Source organism: Halyomorpha halys, unplaced genomic scaffold (genome assembly GCF_000696795.3).
Source record: "Halyomorpha halys isolate HHAL.00 unplaced genomic scaffold, Hhal_1.1 Scaffold654.1, whole genome shotgun sequence".
Classification (NCBI taxonomy): Eukaryota; Metazoa; Arthropoda; class Insecta; order Hemiptera; family Pentatomidae; genus Halyomorpha; species Halyomorpha halys.
In genome coordinates this window covers 52,119-77,550 of record NW_027108478.1, presented here as the reverse complement: position 1 = coordinate 77,550, position 25,432 = coordinate 52,119, and the positions used below count along the sequence as shown (strand labels likewise).

At 32.4% G+C, this 25,432-nt stretch overlaps 1 protein-coding gene across 2 annotated transcripts in view; it reads left to right on the top strand.

Annotated features, from left to right (window-relative positions):
* The window catches only part of LOC106685060 (uncharacterized), a 29,274-nt gene extending 9,553 nt beyond the window's left edge, over window positions 1–19,721 (top strand). Inside the window, exons 3-5 of one of the 2 annotated variants that reach the window (XM_067046822.1) lie at window positions 1,440–1,604; window positions 18,522–18,824; window positions 19,412–19,721. In XM_067046822.1, the coding sequence (XP_066902923.1) occupies window positions 1,440–1,604; window positions 18,522–18,824; window positions 19,412–19,494 (551 nt within the window). In that variant the 3' untranslated portion in view covers window positions 19,495–19,721. The remainder of the gene's footprint in view (window positions 1–1,439; window positions 1,605–18,521; window positions 18,825–19,411) is intronic. The other variant, XM_014427540.3, reaches the window with a different exon arrangement.
* Window positions 19,722–25,432: the final 5,711 nt, after the last annotated feature.

Sequence of the window (25,432 nt, the reverse complement as noted above, 5' to 3'; positions counted from 1 at the left end):
CAAATGACCCTCATTTCATGAATTTGTTGGCATTTATGATAACTTTCAGGATTTCAGTCCCAGTCTGGACACTTGGCTGAACCAGGTTTTCGGGACTTGTCCCTTTATACTAATATAATACAATTAAATAAATTAAAGCATATTCTTAGAATTAAAAAAATACATGTAATACTTATCTGCTAAAACCTTATCCCTCTTTGTTATGTCCGGTTTATTACCATTACCAACTTTCTTTTAGAAAGCTTATATCCAATTTAAAGTTCATAGTCGTTTTTGTTTTTATTTACTCTATGTTTGTTTACAGCACAATTCTTCCTTAAGTTCAAAAAAGTCTTTTTCTTGAAATCATCTCTATTTAGATTATAAACAAATATCAGTGAAATATATGGCTTTTTCCCTAAACTGTCCAAACAGTTCACTGATCTGTTAATATGAGTTGTATTATATTTTTTGGCTATGGGACTGACACACTTTATAAAATCTTTTGCTGATTGAACTGTCTTAGGAAAAATCAACAAATATTGAGTGGAGTCATCTATTAATATATACATAAATTTCTTAGGTGATCTGTTGCCTTTACAACTTGAATCAATAGACTGTAATATTCTTTATGAGGACAGGGTGATAAAGGTGAAGATACAGGAAAGTAATATTGTACCACTAAAGGTTTTCTCAGATCACTCCCATCAGCCTGGATCACACCTAATCCCTATAGTTGAGACTTAAATTCAGTCAGCAAGATGGATTAAAGGTAACTGGACAGGCTTAGTTCGATAGAACCCAATGGGATTAAACTTCAAATCACAAGTATTTTGAATGCTTGGCCTGAAAAGCACCCTAGTGATAATTGGATGCAAATTTTATTATTATAATAGCATTGCATATCATATATTTGACTAAAGAGTTTGTTGTAATTAATATATTTCAAAGTCTTACATCTTACAAAATTCTCTCCTTCCAAACTTCCTTCCCACATGTTTCAACCTGTCTCCACCAACCAGATATCCAGCTTTACATACATATTTGTAAAGTATGCGAATCGGAACACTGAGACAAAATATTTACATTCATTGGAATTCTTGAGACAAGTAATGGTTTGGCAAATGCTCTGTCAAACAAGCATAGAAGGAGGCGAATGTATCAAAACAAAGAGGTTTATGTTTTTAAACAAATTTAGAAGAAAAGTAGCTAATTGTATTTTATAATCCTTAGGGATACAATAACTTAAATCAACCTTTTAACATCATCTTACTGTTTTTTGTTTCCTTGTTCTTTTTAACTTTAAAAAGTCTACAATTCAAGTCTAATTTATTTCATAAATTTTGTTGCATTGTGCTCATATTAAATTGAGACTGAATAAGTGTAGTTATCTTGTTTATCAATTAATAATTCAGTACTCTGTGGTGGGCTGAAGTTCTGGAATTAATTTTTTATTTTAGAAATAAAGAATGCTGCACTGAAGGTGAAGTCAGATTATCATCGGAAAAAACGTTTTAAACCTCGAAGCTTAAGAAGACGGTGTCAAGATAATTCCAAATTTACTCCCACTAAAGATAAAAATGGGAGTCCATGTAACAGGTCATTTTGCACATCTGCTAAACAATGTAAGTGTTTTATTTATAACCGTTAAATGAATTTAGTTTATTGATAGTTCATTCTTTTAATATAGTATTTAAAATATTTAGTAGATGGCAGGTTTGTAATAAGCATGTCTCTTACCACTAAATAATTTTTTTTTTATTATTGTGAAATCCCAAAACTAAGTCTTAAGTCTCTAAATAGAATTAACTAACTAATCAGCCAAAATTTTTGCAAATTTCTATCTTTGGTCCATATTAATTTTATTTTGCAGTTTTCATCCTAATACTGTCTGAATTGGTTAAATATTGACTGATTTTAGCTTATATTAGTATTTCTCTCTATTTGAGAGACTTAAGGATTTGTTTGGTGATCTTCCAATAATTAATAGTAGTTTTTGCTCTCATAAATGTATAGATTTCTAGTTTGATTATTTAGTTGGACTTGTTGAAATTGTTTAAATAGGTATTTTTGTAATTAATATATCATAATAATACATCAACAAATATTTATTTTTTATTTATCTTCACTTTCAATTACCTGTACCTGAAACACAAAGTAAGGGAAAGTATCGTGATTGTGGAAAATTAATAATCTGAGTTTTCAATGGAAATAAACTTTTTTTTAAGGCTTTAGGATGATTCAATAATACTTCATATTATTTGGTTACTTCAGGAGGCCTTTTACTCCAGGAGCCCTTTATTATGAGCTGAAAATCTCTTTAAAAATAGTGGGAAAAACAGGGTTGAAATTGAGAGGTATAATTTAGCTACAGGGGTTAATATACTTATATCTCAAATAACCTGCCCGACAGTGCCCTGAAGGGGCACGCAGGATTATTGTGTTGATGTTCAACAATTAATTTTCTAGTTAACAATGAGAGATTTTGTAGGTAGGTCTCGTACTATGGAAATAATGTATTGTGGCTTATCTGTTGAAGGCATTTTGATGTCACAGTGGTGCCCGATCGTATTCTCGCTGCTTCTCTCGTCGGTGGTAGGGACCTGGCTTGGATGCTGCAGTAAATAATTCATACAGCTGTAATATTTTGGTGTCTTCTTGGTTTTCCAAAGTATGCAGCTTAGAAGGGCATTGAAAAATGAGATGTCTGACACCGACTTTTTATAAACAAAAAAAAAAGTAATTAGATGTGTAAATCTGACATTATTCTTTTATCGTCATAAATGACACTTCTAATCGGCTGTCATTTTCAAGTAAACGATGAGTGGTAAATGTTTATGTTCAGCTATTAGCGATGACAGTAATCTTTAAAGTGATTGCTAGAACATTGGGTTTGACTAAATATTGAGGGAGATATGAAAAAAAAAACTTTGATAAATAATATATAAATGGGGAATATATTTGGAAAATCATCATAGTAAAGATGTGTTACGGTGGGTAGGGGTTCAAAATGAACCTTTACTAGCCCAACCGTGAAAAGAAAAGGATAGTCGAATTTTGTTACCGCTTTATTTTGATATAAAGACATAAAATAAAAAATAAAAAAAATCAACTTCTGAAAATACAAATAAAATTAATTTTACTAATTAAAAAACACTACAAAATGTGGGTTTTGTCTATGCAACTTAAAAAAAATAAATAGTCTATGTTTCACCCTGGGTGGGGCTCCTCATGGAGAGATGTCTTCTTGGAAGAGATGTGCCGCCCGCCGTGGAAAGTATCAGGGTTGGCCAACCTGCTGGCAACTACTGACCAGGTAGAGAGATAAGGGGCAACTGACCGGCCTAAGCTTACGTAAAACTGGTATTATTAATGCTTCTGTAGCCAAAACAAAACATGGTAATACGCAATCCTTACAACCATAACAGATAAATAAATAAAGCATATGTTGGCCGCAACAATATGAATGCACTTCTCTTTTATTAAATGTAAAATATATAAATACTAAAATTATACAGTTGACATTCTAACCCATCCCATCACTCCTCACTATGTTTGTCAGCAACAAATGTTAGTCCAAGAGAAGAAAAAAGGCAGTTATTTCACCCCAATATTTGATTGCTTTGATGAAAACTTTTTATAGTTGTAACTCAAAATTGATGAGTCTCTCAACTTTTGGAAAAAAATCAGTTTTTCAATGGAATACCATATCTTTAAAACTACCTAACACTAAAAAAAAGAACATCATTTAATGGAGAGTAATTTTGCCAAAATATGAGCCTTAGTTGAGCTGTTTACATTCAAGAGTTCCTGCGATACAGGTTTCTAAATAGCAATATTTCATAACGAAATATCAGTAGTTAGGGAATTCATTCTGGGAAAAACTATGTCTTCGAAATCATTAGACATACAGATTTTATCAATTTACTATTGTCTTTTTCCATAGTTATTAATCAACTAGTTTATATTTTCATTTCATTGTTATGTATATTTCCAAATTTGTTAGTCTATTATTTAGTTTTTCTCTGAATGATGGTTATCTTTTTTTTTTTATAGCCCTGACAAAGACCTGAAAATCGGGTTGAAACGTTGGTACAAATAAATAATTCTTTTTTTTATTTGTGTTTTTTTTGCTGACCGCACCATTCGACCATCTTCTCTCCTTATCAAAATTTTAGGTCTTTTTTTTTAACTCCTAATTGGCACTTAACTCCTAAATGGTATCTCACAGCGAAAATAATAAATTAAAAGCCATTAATCATAAGAGATAGTTGACCGTGGATGTCTTATACGAGGAGAAGATGATTTATTCACCAACATTCCAATAGACAAAGCCCTCCTTATCTTCGAAGCCAACTGGACATTCATTGCACTCCACACTTCCCTTAACCATTTTTCCTACCTTGAATCCCTTCAACTCTGTTGTAAATCTGGTGACCTTACCTACCAGGGTCAGTTCTTTAACCAAATTTCAGGGCTGGCCATGGGAAATCCTCTAGCTCCTGATCTTTCCAATATTGTCCTAAACAATTTGCCTGATTTCGCTATCCCACTCTTTCCAGTTGACATTATTCTTATTAAAAAATATTTAGATGACCTCCTCCTTGTCTTAAATCCTGATAAAATCCCTGATATCTTATCCTCCTTTAATTTTTGCCATCCACACCTTAATTTTACTGTAGAAATTGAAAATAATAACTCCCTTTTGTTCCTTGATTTCCTCATCATAAAAAACCCAGACAACACCATATCCACTGACTGGTACACCACACCAACCTACTCAGGCAGACTTCTAAATTACTACTCTCAGCATCCTTACCATCAAAGAATTAACGTTGTCAAAAACCTTATTTACCCTGGCCTTTCCCTTTCTGATTCCCGTTTCCATGAAAAAACACACTGCATTAAACAAACACTCTTAGCTAATAACTTCCTTCTCTATATCATTCATAAACTTATATACAACTACAAAAGTCATCTCATCACTTCACCTGATTCTTCACAACCCCTTTCTATCCCCTTATACAGGTCACTACCATATATCCCCTCTCTTTCCGATAACATCCAAAAATTCTTATGTTCTACTATACCTAACCTTTGTATTGGTTTTAGACCTCACAACACACTATCTAATATTTATTCAAAACTAAAAGACCATATCCCTCTTCTGCACCAATCTCATATCGTATACCGCATCCCTTGCACCAACCCTAATTGTAATTCTGCTTACATTGGCGAAATCAAAAACCTCTTAAAAGACCGTATCAAACAACATAAATATTCTGTTTCCTCACATATTATGTGCCTCTGCCTCAAAACTTTTGGAACATTCTCATTCTTTAAATCATTCCTTTGATTTTGACAAAACGTTTATACTAGCTACAGTTTGTAACCATGACAAAAGGCTCATCTCTGAAAGTTTCCATATCCAATTAGAACCTTCTTCCATTAATTTAAAAACCGACAAGCACAACTTATCATTAACATATTCACAAATAGTTAATTTATTAAAAAAGTAATTTTTATAATTTTTTCTTTTTATTTATTTTGTTATTTTATCATTATTATTATTATTTTCTTATTTTATTTTTTTTTTATATTTATTTATTTATTTTATTTTTCCGCCCACTTTGTAACGTATTATTTCACTTTTTAAACTTTTTCTAAAACAATCGTTGATACTTTCTTATCACGTTTCCTCTTTTTAACTGTTCATGACTTTTAAATATTTGTTCATGTTCATAACTTTTTAAATATTCATGACACTTTGTCATCTTCTGATACTTCGTCATCCTTGTAACATACATATATTTTTAACATTTTCTAAAACCATTTGTCGTCACCCTCTCACACTCTTTCCTCTTCTAAATATTTTCTACTTTTTATTTTTTACCCACTTGTAACGTTTCTCTTAAAAATGCACTTTGTCATCTCTGTAACGTATTTTTTAATTCTGAGTCTGGCCGTTCACAGTGCAGAACCCACTTGGTGGTAAGATTCCAAGCTAACAGGTTCGTTTTATGTTTTATTCTCTTTTTTTCCCTATCTTTATTTTACCCCCCCCTTTTCTATTCTTTTCTTAATTTTCCTTACCCACGTTATTAGTTATGTTCACCATATATTGTTGTTTTCATTTTTTTTTTCTATTCATTTCTTTTATTAAACTTAACATATATTTTGCTTCTTTATCTAATATTATGGTTACATATCTCATTTGTTACATATATTTTCTTTCTCTCAATTTTATTTTTTCTTTCCATAATTTTAATTTTTAAATTATTAATAAAATAAAATATTCATTTTTCTTTGCATTATATAACTTCCAATTATTATTTTATTTCCTTAATCATGTTATTTTATCTACTTTTTCAATTGCCTATGTATACATTTTATTTTCCACTTTTTTTATTAATTCCATTCTGTACAATTATTTACTTTATGTCATTCTATTTATATTTTAATTTTTATTTTCTATATTCATTGGTTGTTATCTTGTTCTGTTCCTTAGCCCTGATGAAGGCTAGAAATTCTGGCTGAAACGTTGGCACAATTAAATAAGTTACTTTAACTTATTTGTGTTATATTTTTACCGCACTCCCTAACCATCTTCCCCTCATATAAAAACCATTAAATTCTGTGTCGAATGGGTGTGTCTCACATTATAAATTTGGGCCTTGAAATGTGGTAAAAATCGGCTATACAAGAACAATAAGTTTTATCTTACTTGTAGGTATTTTATCCGATAGGGTGTTCACAACTCTATTGATACCCTCCTTGTTTTTCCTGAGTTCTGAGAATTTCAAAATAAAATTTGTTAGGTCTTAGTTATGGTGGAAGAAGATTCTTTTGGTTGAGAAGTCGACACAGTTATCTATGCATGATCTTCTCCAGTGTATTTGAATATACATGTTTTCAATAAAGGATTCCCATTTTGAAATGATTCAATGATTTTTCCAATCCGACGTGCTCTAAATCTCCTTATACTTCTGACAATTTTTTACTGTTTTCGACACTGCACAGTAACGTTTGGAAAATCAAAAAAATATAAAGTACAAAATTGTTTGAGAATTTATTTTTCTGTAAGGATTCGTCATAATTTAGGCATCTATGTCATCATCATGACAGGCATTTGTGATTCTGTGGCTGGCTGTCAGGTAATAACTGATTCATACTGAGAATAGAATTCTTATAACAATTTTTTCTTGATACTTAATTTTATTATTTTCTCACTCTTAGAGCTCAAATTGTTGAAACAATGGTTTGCAGTTTTTGCAATTTACGGCTTCAGTACGTGCTGCATTGGAAAAATGACAGATTTGTATTCCTTTAAAAGTTAGATTTTCTAGGAGAAACCTTCATTGAAAATCCCAGAGTTCTGTTTGCTGGAAAAGAACTGGAAGAGGTCAGAAAGTCGAGTTTGCTACCAATAAAACCTTGATTCTCCATAGCTAACACCTACCAAGTTTCATTTCCAAATCCTTATAAAAAAAATAGGGCATGGTCAATCAAGTCTTAAACAAACTAGACAGGGTGCATATTATAAATCGTCCCAGATGTTGCTCACCTCTAAATGGAAGATCTAATAAAAAAAAAAAAAAAATGCAAGTGGAAAACGTAGTTAACCTATCATTATAGTTTCATTTACTAATATTACTTTTTAACCTTGTGGGGACATGTGCAGTTGACTAATGAAAATATCCACAAAACGTATTTTGAATTTGAGAAATTTATACTATTTTATGATTTTGTATTTTCAATGTCATTATTTTCAGGCATTTAAAATCATCCATTACCTTTATAGGATCCACTTCAGCTATCAGCTTTCCAGAGTGGTTTCAGGAAATTCCACCTGCTCTCTTATACTCTCATTTCTAATGTGATCCCTCCTTGTTTTCCTAACAGATCTATGTTATTTCTTATTTCTCCAGAGTGGTTTCAGGAACTTCCTGCTGCTCTCTTAGACACCCTCTATTACTATGTGATTTGCTTCTTCACTTAGGTGTGATAAGCATTCTTCCTTGATATTTCTTTGGGTCTCAATATTATAATTATCATATGTCCAAAGTTGTTATGCGTTTCTAATTTTATTTGATTTATTTTATTTTCATACCTGAGTTTATATTTAGATTTGATATGGTGGGGTTTCTTCTATTTTATTTTTTTCAGACATAAAAGTGTAACAGAACACCGATACACTCCAAGATTTTTTTAATGTATGGTTATGTTTCCTCTTTTGATCTTGGATCATTCTTATGGATTCTTAGCGTTTAAATAATAACAGTATTCACATTTAGAATTTACGATTCTATTAGCAATATTGTTTGAATCGTGTTTGATATTACTTTAAAAATAATCTATTATTTTTATCTCGTTCACAGTTTAAAATTTCTTGGTATATGTTTTTACGGTTCATTACCTAATCTTAAGCTGTAATAATTTCATAACTTTATTTTTAAACTATTTTATTTTTAAGAATAAATTCACTGGGCTCTATTAGTAGGTGTTAATTAAGATTCTTTTAAAAGAGGTCAGTTGGTATCTAATTGGTCAGTGTTCTGATAATGAGACACACACATACACAAGCTTAGTGGATACCATATGTGCTCATCTTCCATACTTCTGATTGGATTCTCTTCTGAATGTAGAATATATGGATTGAGTAAATTAATTAATTATAACTTATTGCTTATTACTTTTAAATTAGTTAAAACCTTGTATAAAAAAAAAAAAAATTTAATAGTGTAGACATTGTCGACACTATTCTAAAAAAAAATTGTGTCCAACCACTTTGCTGTATTGCTTTGTTGCCATTTCTTATTGCTTGGCCATCCATGTGATATGGAATTTCCAAATGTCTAATACAGACTATATATAATGCTTGCTGGGAACAATATTTACTTAGATCTATGCTTCTGTGGATTGGATTCTCCTCTATTGGGTATAGATTATATGGGTAAAGTGGATTAGTTAATTGTAAATGTTTTATTACTACTGCTCCATTGAAACTATGTATATTAAAAATATAATAGTGTAGACCAGGTATGGGCAACCTTTACGTTCGCGGGCCGCTTTTAAAAGTAGTGTTCATAATTTTTAATGATAAATATCAGACATGAAATAATACGACATTGTTATTATAATACAATTTATTAAAATAGCACAATGAAATGAAAAGAATAGGTACAACATTATAATTAAATCATGAAATTTGGAATTATTACAAACTACGAAAGTTAAATAATGACACCCAAATCAATGAGGCACCTGAGCTTGAATTTGGGAAACTAATCCATCAATATTTGGATTAATTCCACTGATACAAAGACATAAAGAATTTTCCACATTATCGACAGTCAACCTTGTACGATGCTTTGATTTATTAACTTTCATCATTGATAAGAACTGTTTGCATTTATAAGTACTACCAAACACATAAATCAATCTTCTTGCAACTTTTCTAAGCTACAGAAAATGGTCTTCTTCGAGGTAATTTTTTGTAGAAATCGCACAACTCCATGTCTTCAAATTTAGATATTAGGAGTGAGTTTTCTTGAATCTCGATCAACTCCATTTGCAAGTGTATTAGAGCATTTTGTACATTACTTTTTGCTGGAATAGCAAATAAATTGAAACTGTCTTCCATATTTTTGAAATCACTAAATCTGTTTGAAAATTGCTCCGACAGTAACTTGAGTTCTTCAGCATATTGAGCATAAGCAATATTTTCATACACAGAGGGCGTGATGAAATGGTAACTGTTACCAGACAGTATCTGTGCCTCCCACAAGCGAATTTTGTCCTGAAACACTTTCAAATGGCTATACAAATCATTTACTAACTGTCCTTGTTTTTGAAGTTTCAAATTTAAATGATTCAAATAGCATGTAAGGTCGACCATAAATGCTAAGTCACTTATCCATTTTGAGTCACTCAATTCAGATAGTGGTTTATCTTTTATTTGCTTAAAATCTGCTATCTCATTTCTAAGCTCGTATAATTGTTTCAGAATTTTCTCTTTGCTTAGCCATCTGACTTCACAATAATATGTTACGTTGTCATATTCAGCTAATATTCCATCCAACAACGCCTTGAACTGACGATGATTAAGCCCTCAGGATCGAATAAAATTGATGGTTTTTACTACCATATTCATAACATTCTGGAGTCGAAGAGACTTAAAAAACAAGTTCTGTTGGTGGGATAATGCAATGAAGGATTATCAAATCATCTTTTTGCACATTTAATTCATTTGCTTTTTCATTCTAAATTCTGATGAAACCTATACACAACCTGACCATATAAGGTGCACCATCTGTGCATACACCAACTAATTTTGACCATGGCAAGCCAAAACTTGTACCTTTTTTGAATTTTATTAAAAATCTCTCCTGTAGTGGTTCCTTCTAGGGGCTGCAAAGCAAGCAATTCCTCAGTAACAGTGAACTCTTTATCAACATCTCGAATAAATGTTGCCAGTTGAGCTGTTTCGGACAAATCAGTGCTCTCGTCTAATGCTATGGAAAATGATTCAAAACCAGCCATACAGTCACTGTTGTTTTTATGTCATTAGCCATCATTTCTATATGTCGGACAACAGTTCATCTTGACAAACTAATTTTTCCAAATTCGTTGTTCTTTTCAGAACACAAAACACTGTAAACTTCTAACGTACACTCCTTGATGAATTCTCCTTCAGCAAATGGTTTTAATGACTGCCAATTTTGAACTAGAGAGAGAAATGCTTTATTCATCCATGCTGCCCAAATGCATTGGGTTGCTACATTACACAGCATACTAATCAATCCGGGATCAGACATATATAAATTACATATAAAACTAGCTTTCACAACATTATTATGTTCTTTGTTTATCAAACATTTGCTGCTGTTTTTCCAAATTTGCGGTAAGCTTCTGGATTTTGTCTTTTCTTATTTGTCCTGTCAGTGAGTGCAGCATAGGTGCTTAGTTGAGTTAGCCTCTTTATTTTTAATTCTTTCATAACTGAAATGGATTCATTACACTACAAACAAATAGGCTTACCATTGTGCAAGATAAAAAATAATTCTTCAGTCCATTTTTCTTGAAACTGGCGACCCTCTGCATCTACTTTTCATTCTTTCCACCAGACATCATTTTCGTTCGATAAACTTAATAACAAAATATAATTAGTTAGCACTCATCAATAAAGCAAATCGATGGCACTAGCAGTTCGCTAGGATATCGCTTGTAGAATTTATCACCTTGGTAGTTCAAATATTACTGAACTAAAGTTCGGGCCATCCACCCGCATATAGGCAAAATGAAGGAATGATCTAGAATCGTCTTGTGTAGAACAATTGAGCAATTATCTTTTGTTGCGCTGCCAATGAGGCAGCAAACATCAAACCCTTTGATGTTTGCCACCTCACTCTTTGATGATCGCCGCCATTCGGTTTGCTCGCTAACTCGATTCTGTGAATATGAGTAAGTAGAGTGATATTTTTTTTAATTAGGTTTTTCAAAATGTCGCGCGGGCCGGATCAAATCTTACAGCGGACTGGGGGTTACCCACATATGGTGTAGACATTGGTGATCCTGTTCTAAAAAAATAAAACAAAAACATGTCCATCCAGTTACTATTTAGCTTAGTTTCTTATTGTTGATAAATTTTTCCATGTGAATGGAATTTATATATTTCTGGATCATATGAAATATCTTAATTTCTCTATTTAAGAGAAATATGTCAATTTGTATTTTGACTTGTATTGATTAAATCAGTTCTCATGAAATATAAATTGTAAGCAGCTGTATTCTGCTTTTGCTTCTCCTTTATTAGGCCATTATGGTTCAGGTTTTCTCTGTCCAATCTTTTCCCAAAATTATGGATGACAGGCTTTTTCGTTGTTTCAGGTTTGATGGAAGCCAGATTAGTTACTTGGATGTGCTCATCACTGTTCTATGTTATTAACTGAGAAATTTGCAGTTATTTTTAAACTGAGAGAGGGCAGAAGTCTATTGTACGTGAATAGAAGTTTCATTTTAAAGCCTACTGGAAACCTGTGAGGTTTTATTCAGGTAATAAATAAAGAGGCTTTTGTTGCTTTGGCCAAAACATTATATGTTACATTCGTTAACCAGGGTTCATTTCAATTTCTATTTTTACCAACTAAATTTTATTTACTCTCGAATTCCTTCTTATGATTACTGATAAGGAATCTTGAAATGTTTTGTCTTGCCTTAAAGTTTTGCTGATGTATTTTTTTATATTTGAGGACTGGTGAGGGGTAATATAAATTTAAAAATTAGTTAGGTTTCATCCCTTGCTGTTTCAGTAAGTGGGATTGATTTGTTTGTCTTTTACACTCTAAAATTATCTTAATAGTAGTCTACAACTGTTAATCTTAGCCTTCCTATATTATTTATAGTTACTTTAATCTCTAAAAATGCTGTAATTTATGGAGTATTCAGATAGCATAGAGTTTCTATGTTTCATAGAATAATAGATATTGTTGCTTTTCTTATTAACAAATGTGTGCTATGTTGTTTTCTTTTTAGTTTTTCATTATTATTTAGACTTTTATTCCTCAATATTTCTTTTTTGAAATACTTCTTCTTTTGATAAGTCGTATTAATATTAATACTATTTAATTGATTATATTAGAAAATAATATTGAGATTCAATAATGAATTTCTAATGGAGTATATGTTTAAGTTACAAAGTTAAGTGCAACAACTTTTGGATGATAGATTTGTATTTAAAATTATGATTTCTTAACTGTAACCTAAATTTGTTTGTTACTTATTTTTTTTAAAGTGTATGAATTTTTTTAACTATGTGAAGCTCATAATACTAGTATATGTACTAGTATTATGTATTATTTCTCAGTTTCTAACTACTACAGACCTAGTGATACCTTTCTGTGAACTTCACTATTATAAATTAAAGTTTTTCTCTTCAAGGATTCTTATTTAATGTCATGGATCATTTGGTGCCAGCCAATTTGTCAAATTTGCCAACTGTTAGTTGTATAATAAGAAAAAATAACTATCAGGAACAGATGGTTCTGAGCGATTCATACCAACTAAACTCAGAGTATACTACATAACAATTTTCTCTGTTGTCACATGTGGCTGTGAGATATATTGACATGTACTTGTACTGTTTTATAGCATACATAACTTGAATTTTAAGAACATTAAAATCAAATTGATCTTCACCATCCAAATTTCTATAATTTTTTCAATATGTAATGTGGAATGTTCTACTATGTATCACTAAATACAGGATATTCAGGATTCAATTGACACCCCCCATTTTTTTTTTTTTTGGAAAATTTCCTAATGAAATTTGGTAGTACTTAGTTATGGTGAATGAATTTTTTTTTCAGTAGTGGGGTTGACTTTGTAACGTCTTCCAATACTTTTCCAACACACTTTACTGTGAAATTTCCAGTGAAAAGGCACATATTTTCAATTAAGAATTATGATTAAAATAAAAAAAAAAAAGGATTCTGATAAAAAATCTAATTTTACAATTTTATGTCCGTAATCTTTCTAATGGCCTAAATCACCAAAACTCCCAAATAATATTTTAAAGTTTTTTTCCTATGATGTGAAAAAAGAGAATTTAGTGATATGTATGAGAGGCACCAGCTGGAATTTTGAACTTAAAGTAAGTTCTTTTGTCGGCATACCAAAGAAACCGCCTGGCCTGGTCAATGTCCCGATCGGCAAAACATTAAAAGTAATGTATAGATATATATGTAGATACCAGATGTGGCCTGGGGCATGCACCCCTCGGAACTGTTAACTGCGTAGGTAGGGGTACCTAAAGAGCCCTTATCTCACACCCAGGCAAAGGCAATGACCTCTGTCAAAGAAGGAAAGCCACCTTAATTTGAAGAAGAAAGGGAGGAAAAAGACCGACTTCCGCCAAAGGTCATTGGACCTTCCCACCCCCTCTAAAGGGTAAGTAAGAGAGTGGGAGTATAGAAGGACCAATGAGAAGAACGGATATGGGAAGAGGAAGAAATTAGAAGTAGAGGGTAGAGAAGAAGTAAAAAGAGCAGGAGGATGGTGGTAGGGAATAGTGTTGCTGGGAAGAGTCTTTGCAGGGAACAGTTTGGAGGAAGAGAAAGGACCTGACCAGTTGAGGAAGTCACACATCACAGGGATTCATCAACAGCGGCTGCCGGCAAAAGGTGGAATGATGCAGGACCCAAGATCCGCTCCGCCACTACTGCCAAGGCGACCGACGCATCAAGACAAGTAAGACCTTTTCCGTTGTAATTTGAATGGCAATAATAGAATTGATAACTTAGAGTCAGTATAAATATCAAATATCCCAACTGGTTCTTCTCAATTCATAATGTAATACTTAAAGTATAAGAAAACAGATCTACCATGCTCTCTCATAATATTTATTCTTGCTAATGTATAGATGATTAAAAATATAAAATATGCAACAAAGACTGACTTTATAACTAAGAATCCCTGCTTGCCACCTCATAATAATAGCATAGTAAATTAGAAAACACTATACCGTTGGAGAAGAATTCTAATGATTATAATTATCTATAATTATAGATATTCATATCTAGCATACCATGGCGAGGGGGTCTATGGTATGTAGTGTTTGAATTAAATATATCGCTACTTCTTCATTCACAATAGAGATATATAATATATAATATAAATAGATAAATATAAATACATAATATGAATACTTGAAAATATTAATAAATTCAATATAATATGTGTACGGGAACCCCTAGTCGGGCTTAGAACACCCAAAGCCCTGTACACGGCATTAGATTAGAAAATCATCAGCATAAAAATGTTTTAACAATTGGGTTTTATATGGGAATCCTTCATTTAAAATATGTTTTCTCAGTTTAAATTCAAGAGTTGAGTGCTCTTCTGAAGAATAACTGGTTACCAAGTTGACTTTACTACCAAAGGAAACTTTATTCATCATAAATGAGACCTACCAAGTTTTATTTAGAAATTTTGAAAATTCAGGAAAAAAAGGGGGCTGGAGGTCTCATTCTAGTCTTGAACACCCTGTGTATAATATATACTGAGTGTCCAATAAAAGTAGAGCCCAGATGCTTCTCACTGCTTAACGAATGATCTAATCAAAGTATGCCAAAGGAAACACTAGTAAGTCTAGTTTTATAGTTTCACCAACTAGATTTCATTTTAGAAACTACGGTTTTGTATTTTTAATAAAAACTACTACAACTAGAAGTTTGTTCATATTTTTTATAGATAAACAAACAGTAAATAAGAATGCTGTATTCCAGTTTATTGCTATTGTTTCTTCAAATTGAGGCAACATATGCAGCTGACACACAATGAAAACATAGGATATGCATATAATACCTGCTTTTTAATACTCTCACTTATAATAAATAAAAAAATATGAAAGACACCATAGAACACATTTTAATACCTTCAGAATTAAATAATTTGTACTATTTAAAATTTTTTTTCAACATTATTATTTTCAAGCACTTCATGAGCCAGAATCTTGGAGACATGATAAACCAGTTTTATGTATTTTTTCATCCCATTTCTCCATTGCATCCTCATAAGTCAGTATTGAAGAAAACTGGACTGAAAAAAAAAACTGAAACTTTGAAAGCCATAGTAGCTTAAATGTGAAGAAGTGTTTTTATTTTTAAATTAGTAAACATTTTGAATTAATACCATAAATTTTCATTTCACGATTGTAGAAAAATGATTTTAGAAACAACTGTTTTGTATTTTTAATAAAAACTACTACAACTAGAGGTTTGTTCATATTTTTTATAGATAAACAAACAGTAAATAAGAATGCTGTATTATGTCTCCAATATTCCAGTTTATACTTAGCAGAGCAAGATCGAAGTGGCACAGGACCAGATATCCAACTGACAAAATGTATTACATCAAATTGACTAACAAAATTCCAAATTTATTTAACTTCACTGAAAATCTTACTACTACTGACAAATCATTATGGAGAACCACCAAACAGCTGCTGAATTTCAAAGATTTTATATATCTGGTTCTTACCAAATCCCAAACCTGGACCAGAACTGACGAACAAAAGTCACAAACCTTTGGACAACACCTTTCTAAAACCTTATTCCGAATTCTGGTATCCTTAACCCAATTCACCTTGAATGTGGCTAAGCAGAACTAAATATTCCACCCCAAATGACCCTACCACCTAAAGCATTTCATCCTTCAGAAGTATCCTGTATCATTCAGAGATTACCTACCCGCAAAGATCCTGGATACGACCTAATAACATCCCAAATCCTTAAACTTCTTCCTCGAAAAGCCATACTATACCACACCTACATATATAACACCATTCTCTGTTCCACACATTTTCCTAACTCATGGAAACTACTTATAGTCAAAATGATACCTAAACCCCAAAAGCCGCCAGAATACCCATCCTTTTACCGCCCTGGGGCAAAATCCTCGAAAAACTCATTTTGAGACGCCTATATCCCATCCTAAATTCCAATCATATAATCCCAGATCACCAGTTTGGATACCAAACATCCCACTCCACTGTCCAGCAATGTCATTGTGTGGTCGATGTTGTGTCATCTTCTTTGGAGCTCGGAATGTACTGGGCAGGAGTCTTTTTCGATATAGAACAGGCTTTTGATCAAGTTTGGCTCTCAGGACTGCTTTATAAACTCCATAAATTCCTACCTCTTACATACTTTCTCATCATCCGTTCCTTTCTCACTGATAAATTATTCCAAGTAAACCACAATGGTTCTTATTTATCCCTCTATTCTCAATCCGCTGGTGTTTCTCAAGTTAATATCCTCAGTCCTATCCTCTACACCGTCTATACAGTTGACATCCCAACAAATCCTAACACTATCCTCATCACTTATGCTGATGACATGTGTGCTCACAGTTAATAATAACCCTTTGATAACATCCTAAACTCTCCAGTCTCATATCACAACCCTTGAAGAACGGTGCCGAAATTAGAGGATAAAAATAAATCCCATCAAATCACCTTTACTCTTTGTTGTAAAACCTGCCGACTGCCCTACAGTATACTTTAATAATGTTGCTCTTACCCCTGTAGAACAGATCTGCTACCTTGGATTACATTTCGACAAACGACTTACTTGGAATCCTCACACAAGACTGGAAAGACAGGAAACTGCATGTCGATTACAGCCGACTATTACAGCACTTATTAGACAAACAGTCTAAACTTCCAATTCATCACAAAAGACTGATCTGTATGACAATAATAAAGCCAATCTGGACATAGGGAGTTGAGCTTTGGGGCTCCACAAAATCTTTGAATTCCTCTCGTATCCAATCCTTAAAATCCACAATCCTTCATAAAATCCTCAATGCTCCTTACTTTGTTACAAATAAAATCATCCATAAAGACCTAAATGCTCCTTATGTAACCGATCTAGCCTGAACCAGATATCAATCCTTCCATTATAAACTCTCTAACCATTCAAACCCATTGGTTCTAACCTTGCTTCCTCTTTCATTCCTGACAATCCTCTGAGGCACCTGAAAAGAAGATAGCCTCGAGACCTTATATTGTAAAAATGTTTTTAGAGTACTACCAATGGGTAGTTTCTCTACATGCCTGTATCATACCATTATGATCTTACTTCAAATTTACTTGTTGTATTTTATGTACAGTTTTAAATGTCAATAAATAAATAATAAAAAAATATATATATAGTACCTGAAAATAATTATGACATTGAGGATTAGAGATTCTAAAATGGTGAAAATCCTTTAGTTTCAAAGATATCAAAATACATTTTAAGGTGTCTTCCATGAATTTTTAATGGCTATAAATGAGAGGATTAGTTCTTATCTGCAAAGGCTAAGTTTTAGGTTGTAAGCGTCATTTCAAAATTAAAACTCAATAGTGGTTGGTGAAACTTTAGAAGTAGTTCTACAGATTTTTCTTCTAGCATTTTTTTGTTAGTTTATCTGGGTTTTTTTCCCAGAAGTTTCTCACTAACCATGATTGCCATAGTGTCTGCAAAGCCGAGGGTAGTATTTTCTTCCAGCACAGGCAGCCTTTGCGCTGCATCATAAATCATATTTTACAGAATTGGTTGAATACGAAATCTTGAGGAATGTCACCTGTGATTTTGTTAGTTTTCAATTCAGCTTCTGTACCATATGTCAAGATTCTATCTGTGAAGTAACTCATCATAGTCTTCATGAAGTATTATGGAACATCACTCCTTCTGTGAGACAACCACCCCAACCTGAATCAAAAACCTTTTTTACGTCCAGTTTTATAGTCCTGGTGTAGTATATCATACCCCATCATCAATATGCCATTCCTAAAACCTTATATAGGGCAACAGTAGACAACAATAAACCGGCCTTTAGGCTCCTCCACTTGAGGTGATCATTTTACCACACACAATCTTCTGTACCTTGCATGCAGCTTCCAATAGACAAATTACTGTCCAGTTTATGTTTACTCCCTTATTAGATATTATAGATTTACATAGAGGTTTATAATTAAGTATTTTTTTTTTTTTTTTTAGTGAAAAATACAATTGATGAAGTTGATAAATTATTATGTGATAATGAGAAGATTGAGAAAACATCCATGTCATCTGAAGCTTCTTCTAGCCAAATGGTTTTTGACGATAAATGTGATAAGACTGAAATTATTAACTACAATACAGATCAATTGCCCAGTGATACTAGTGATGTAGATTTGTTTAATGACTCTGTAAACGATTTGTTTTCTGAATGCTCTCAGACAGTGGAAGATAAATTTTACAAGCAACCAAAAAAAAAGTTGTTTTCTAAAGAAGAATCAAAGCATGAAGATAATCTGTCTGGTATGTCTTATTTATTTTTTCTTATTAATTTAAATATGGTCAGTAGTTGACTGGATTTAATTATATAGGGTGGCCAAGATAAAAGTTGCCTGGAGTATTTAATTCAAATATCACATACAACATGGCTTCGGGCCTCTTTTGTTTGGGCCATTCATTATAAGGATAATTAGTCAAAGTAACTTAAAAAATTAATGTAATTATGTTTTTATCATATACAAGCCTATATTTTCGCCAAACATGTGTACCATCGTCAGTACTCAAGTAGATCAGAGATTAATATAAAAATGGGTGTAATTCTTTTCCTAGTCCGAGCAGGAGTTCAAGTCAAAATACAAAGAATATCCTGATGATGTTTTCCAACCTTTGGTTCTTTTGTAAGGCACAAGATATTATTCACTTATTTCACTTGTCTTGAATTTATTGAGAAAATACATTGATTTAAGTTTATGTACTTTGAATTTTATAAAATTCTTGTATTATACACTGTACATTATGTATATTTTATGTCCATTTATTTATGTTAAAATAATATATGTTCTTCATCATTTAAAGCCTTAAAATGAAATAACATAATTTTTATTTTTCAGGATCTATTGACGAATTAATTAATGAAAAAGATGATGACTTATTTTTGGAAGTTGATTTGAATAACCTTGATAGTCATTTATAATCAATCACTTTTGTACTTAAAGGTTTTGTTTTTTTGATTATTGATTTCCATACTTGTTAATTTTATTTATATTATTTTAAGAAATATATGCTATGGTTGGTTTTCTTATGTATACTTAATGATAGTGTTTATTTATTTTTTTATTTAGTTAATTAATCTAAGTGTTTTCAAACATGAATGACTTGGAAATGAATATCTGGCTTAATTTTAGATGTCTTGAAATTAAGTATTTTTTTTAAACTATTGTAATGTTTGATTAATAAATGAAACTTTATATTGTTTTGACTGATTATTTTAAAAGCTGAACATCACATGACCCTTTTAATTCTTAAATTCATATGTTAAATTTTAGCTCAAATTTAATTGACAATTTTATGTATGGAACTCTTGCCTATGTATGGAACATATAGTATATATTAGGGGAAAGTATTGGTTTTGTGAGCAATTTTGAATTGACACGTTTTAAGATCCCTCGAGTCCAAATAACCAGGTCCTGTAAAATGATCTTAGTGTGAGTATATGAAAAGCCTAGCTCAAAAACGTAAAGTTAAGTTAGGTATAACTGTTTTGCTATGATTGACTTATTGGAAATGCCACTTTATATCACTGATTTTTCACTTTTTTACAATTTTCTTGATCTATTAAAGTATTCGCCTAGAGAATGGCATTGAGTCGTGGGGAAGACTTTCCAACCAAATTGTATAGGAGGATGAAGAATAAAGAGAATATTTTTTTGTAACTTTAATCGAACCAAGTTAGATTAGTAGTGGTAGACGTATCAGCAGAATTCTTTTAGCAAACGACAGACAGAAAGAAATTTCTAGTAGTATTTTAATACAAGAGAGACTGTCAGAAAATAAGTTGACTAATTCAAATAATCTGAGACGGTAATTTTTTTCTGTGGATAATTGATGCCCATATACTATAGCGTGTAATACGTAGGTAAGATCAGTTCATTTCTGTCTTATTTTTTGTTTAAAAAAAATGTAACATATTTACAGAGGAATACAAAATATGAAAATAGAAATCTGTCATTAGAGAGAGAGAAATGCTTTATTCATTCATGCTGCCCAAATACATCGGGTTGCTACATTACACAGCATACTAATCAATCTGTGATCGGACATTTATAAATTACACATTTTTACATGATATAATAAAATAGAAAGAAAATATTTTTTTTTTCCCACAGTTTTCTTTTACAATCAATTTCAGTCTACACATTAAATACAAATATTTCAATTTATTCCTTTTTTCTTTCCCTTTCTGGTCCATTCCATTTCACAATTTTTATTTCATTTGATCGACAATTCACTCTCCCAAAGTTCTTTCACTTCCCAAACTTTTCTTTGCATTTAGTGCCAGACCAATCTCCTCGAGCAGCCTCTGAACACGATATATTATTCTTTCTGCAGAACCCCTGTCACGCACCGTTACAGCCTGATCGTCCGCAAACCCTGTGAGGACCACAATCTCTTGGTCACTTTTCAGGTCATATCCAAACCTATTAGCAAACTCCTGATCACAGAGCTCGCGCTACAAATGTTCAATGGCTAGGTTAAACAGCGAAGGCGACAAGGGCCCGCCCTGAGGCACCTCCCACAAGACACTGATCTGGCTAGTCGTGTGGGTTCCTATATTAATCTTTATTTTATTTGTGGTTAGGAGAGCTGCGATCACATTTGTGAGGTCAGATGACACACCCCTAGCCTCCAGCGAGCTCACTATGTGGTCATGACCAACGTTGTCAAAAGCACCAATCACGTCCATAAAAACCACACAATCTTTTTTCCTATTTTTGGCATCTTTTATGATCACATCGATGATTCTGGCTCTTACATGTGCTCCTGGCAAACCCTTTTGACTTTTGCTGAAGGTGACCTGGTTTCTCAATTCGGAATCGAGAACCTTCTCGATGATAAGATGAAAAATCAAATATATCGTTATTGGCCGCCAGGAGAATACTTTGTGGGTCTCCTTTTCTCTTATAGACCAATATTGTGGTACGCGCCCTTGGCGTAGAGACTCTGGTACATACCCCACCTTCAGCATGATCTCCGCAATATACTTAATGATGTGTGTTACATCAAAGTATTTTATTGTGCAGACCAACACACCATCCGGCCTTGGCGATTCGGTTTTATTTTTTTCCCTCATTTTATAGAATTTTATGGCAGGATGCTGTAGGCCCAGCAGTTTGGCGTTAATATTTTTAAGGAAATTCAAGAAATCGCCTATTGCCTTGTCGAAATTTATCAATTGTCTGTGGAGGAGGATCTGGTCTGTCTTGTTCTTTATCCGTTACCTCATTTGTCTGCGGTATTGTAGGCAATCTTGGGAAGACGTCACTAATTGACAACGTCTTGCCCAATACTACCCCATTATCATCCTGCCACTCGACCTTAATGCACTTTTTTTCGCCATCTCAGCGGCATTCACAGACATCAGGGAGAAAACCACTGCTTCCTGAACAGGGCCTCCCGCTCTTGGAACCCATACAGTTTGTCCTAGTTCGATTCTCTCGGGCCTCTGTTGGTCTGAACTCATATTTCTTATATTAATCAATAACTCACCAACAGATACCGAAACCTATTCACCCGCATGGAGGATTCATTAGGAACCAATATAAAAAATATATATAATAGGTTTATAAATATAAATGCAATAAGTAGAATTCTAAAATAATGATTAGTTCAAAAAATATATAAATATGATGAATATAACTTTAAAATTGTTTAAAAATTAAATAAATAAATATATGTGCTTATAAATATAGAAATATTGTTCATATAATGAAAAGATCTTGCAAGTTAAAAATATATAAATAGGTTAAAATTGATTAAAAAATATCTTAGACTTCACGTTAAAATATATATATACAAACATTTTAGATATAAATATGATTATAAAAACATAAAACTCGTCAAAACAGTATAAATAAGTTAATAATTAGTTAATATATATGAGTCACTAGGTAATAAGTCAAATTTTAACAAGAAAAATATATATAAATAACAAACAAATAATAATATATACAGATACAACAGGTTAGAAAAACAGATAACCAAATTGAATAAAAGAAGAAATCCAAATGATTACTTTTATATATCTGACCACTGCTACGAATAATGAATGTTTGTCTGTCCATGTTAGTAAAACGACTTTCTCACTGCTGAAATCCTGAAAGAGGATCCAAAAGAGAAAAAAAATTAACAACTTTACCAGAGCTATAAATCAATTTCCCCCCCTAAACAATCATGGTACAATTGACTCTTAAATATCTTGCAACCATACATTCAATATTATGCAGAATAATCGATCACAATTTGATACATAGTAACAAAAACATCCCCTATCATGAATAATAGAAAAAAAAAACCACCCAGGCTAGGGGAAAGAAAAATACAACAATTAAAAAATTAAAATCTGTCCTGTTACAACCCATGTGTCATATCTACCCAGTGACATATTTATAGAGGAATATAAAATATAAAAATTGAGATAGAAATCTCTCATTATTACTTAAAAAATTAAAATCTATCCTACTACACACTGCCTTACTCACTGTACTGCTCCTCTCTCTTTGTAGAATTCACAAATGAATAAATTAAACCATGAAAAAATTTGATAGTTAACTGAATGAAAAAAAAAAAAAATTAAAATAACCTATAGGTTTGTGAAAATGTCTTCAGTAGTGCCTCATTTGATTTTCAATTTATTGGTTGAACTGTTATTTTCTTTTTTTACAGTTTCTTACTTAAAGAAGTAAAAGGTTCCGCTTTTTTTCTCAAAAACCATAACATTCTGGAAGCAATCATGCAGTTTGCCCATCACACAATGTTTACTTAAGCCTTGTATAGTTTTTTGGGTTTCAAAATGACAACTTATTTATTATTCAGGGTGGCAATACTTCCCTATATATTTCTATTTACAGCTGAAATAAAAAACTACAAGCATGGAAACACCAAAATATTTATTTTCTCCTTAAGTTCATTATGAAATTCTTTCATATTTTATGTTTATCCTTTGTTTATTACTACTAACAATTGGAACTGTAATCTTGAGTAGTTGAGATACACAACTACAATTATTAATAATTTTTACTCGCACTTCTGAATTAACATTTGTGCATAATAAAACCAGTTTTTCCTCCCACCTAACAAAAAATATTACTATATTATAAATAAAATCAAACTCTCTTCCGCTGTCAGAAGATATTTTCTCTGATATGCTATAAAATTGGAACCATGTGGGTAGGGCTTTTAACCCTTTCACTGTGTGGTAAAATTACAAATTATGGTCCAAAAAATGTCTAGTTTTTTCATGTTCAGAAATACTTTGGCTTGAAACAACATGTTTTATATATACCTTGTTAGTAATTAGTCCTTGTGTGATGGATTTCAGAACATGGAATACTTAAGCCAACGTCACGATCCAGGCAGTAGTGTCTTATTTCTTTCCTCACTTATTAGTTTTGAACAGCACATTACACAAAGTATGCGGTTTGGTCTTACTAGCAGTTGGCAGATATTATGTCTTTCGTCAATCGGAGCAGTGTGGGAGTAGAGGAAGGTCTACTGCCTTTGCTCTACTATCCATGTTGGATAACAAAAATACAATTTTATATAACTCACAAAAATGATTTTTAGCACTAAACTCTGGTGCGAAGGATTGTGTGATCAGTTTCTAAATCAAGGGCAACCAAACCAAATTCAACACTAAACAATGTCTCCTTCACTTAAAATAATCTTTGAAAACAAAGGAAGCAAAGAATCAAGCCATAGTTTTAGACATCTTTGGTAGACTAAACACTAAACAGTTTAAATGCTTTACCTAGCCTGTGTGTGGCATGAGATAAGTGGAATGGTACTTGACGCTCTACTGGTGACCGTCATGGGATATACTGTCAATGGATTAACACCGCCTCTGCCGACCTCTCTTTCACTGGGTACACCATTGCTTGTTTGCTAAATGCGGAAAGACAATGTGGTTCCAGACTGGCTCTCAAGGACAATAATGAATGGTCAATGTGATCGGGGATAATTAGGGAGAACCATCTGGACATTTGAGACAGTTCTTGAGAAGGTGGACCATGAAAGAAGGATAACAACCAGGCACACAAGAATCGGAAAACAGAGGAGAGACAACTCAACTCTGGAAGACCAACAGAGATAAAAGAGATCAAGATGATCGATAATAAACATCGCTAGATTTTATGGAAAACCAGAACATCGGGGCTCCTGAAGATGAAGCATGTCAAATACAGTAGCAGCAACATTGTGACTATATGTTCCCAACCTAGCATTAGAGAGGACCAGATCAGCAGAGCACTAAAAGAAGCATCGAAGGCTGGACAAACCCATTATTTATACGTAGGGAACACAGTGCTGTGGGATAAAATTTGGTGGACGGAACAGATTGGTGTCGACCTGATGTTATTATGCTGTATGGTGATGATAGAGACTCTCCATGACTCTAAACACCTAAGGGAGGTGACACTCAAACTGTTTAGTCTACTTAAGATGTCTAAGACTAGGGCTTAATTCTTTGCTTCCTCTGTATTCTAAGATTATTTTAACCGAAGGAGATGTGGTTTAGTTTTGTTACGGTTCAAAAATTATAGGACTTATATTCATTGCACCTTTCAGAAATTCTAGCTGGAGATTATGATTCTCATAATTTCAAGTCAACTTTAACAAACTCATAAATTATTGGATCTTTTATAGATAACTGTAATTTAAATATTAAATACAATCGAATGTATCAAACTCACCTCTGTAGTAGATCTGGAAAACTTTCAGCAATAGATCTTATGATCACTAGCCCTCTGTTAAATTAGAGATGATACATATGGCAGCGGCCATTGTCCCCATTGTTATTAAAACTCTCATAAAATGCTCCTCATATAGTAGACACAACAAATGACTGATTAATAAAG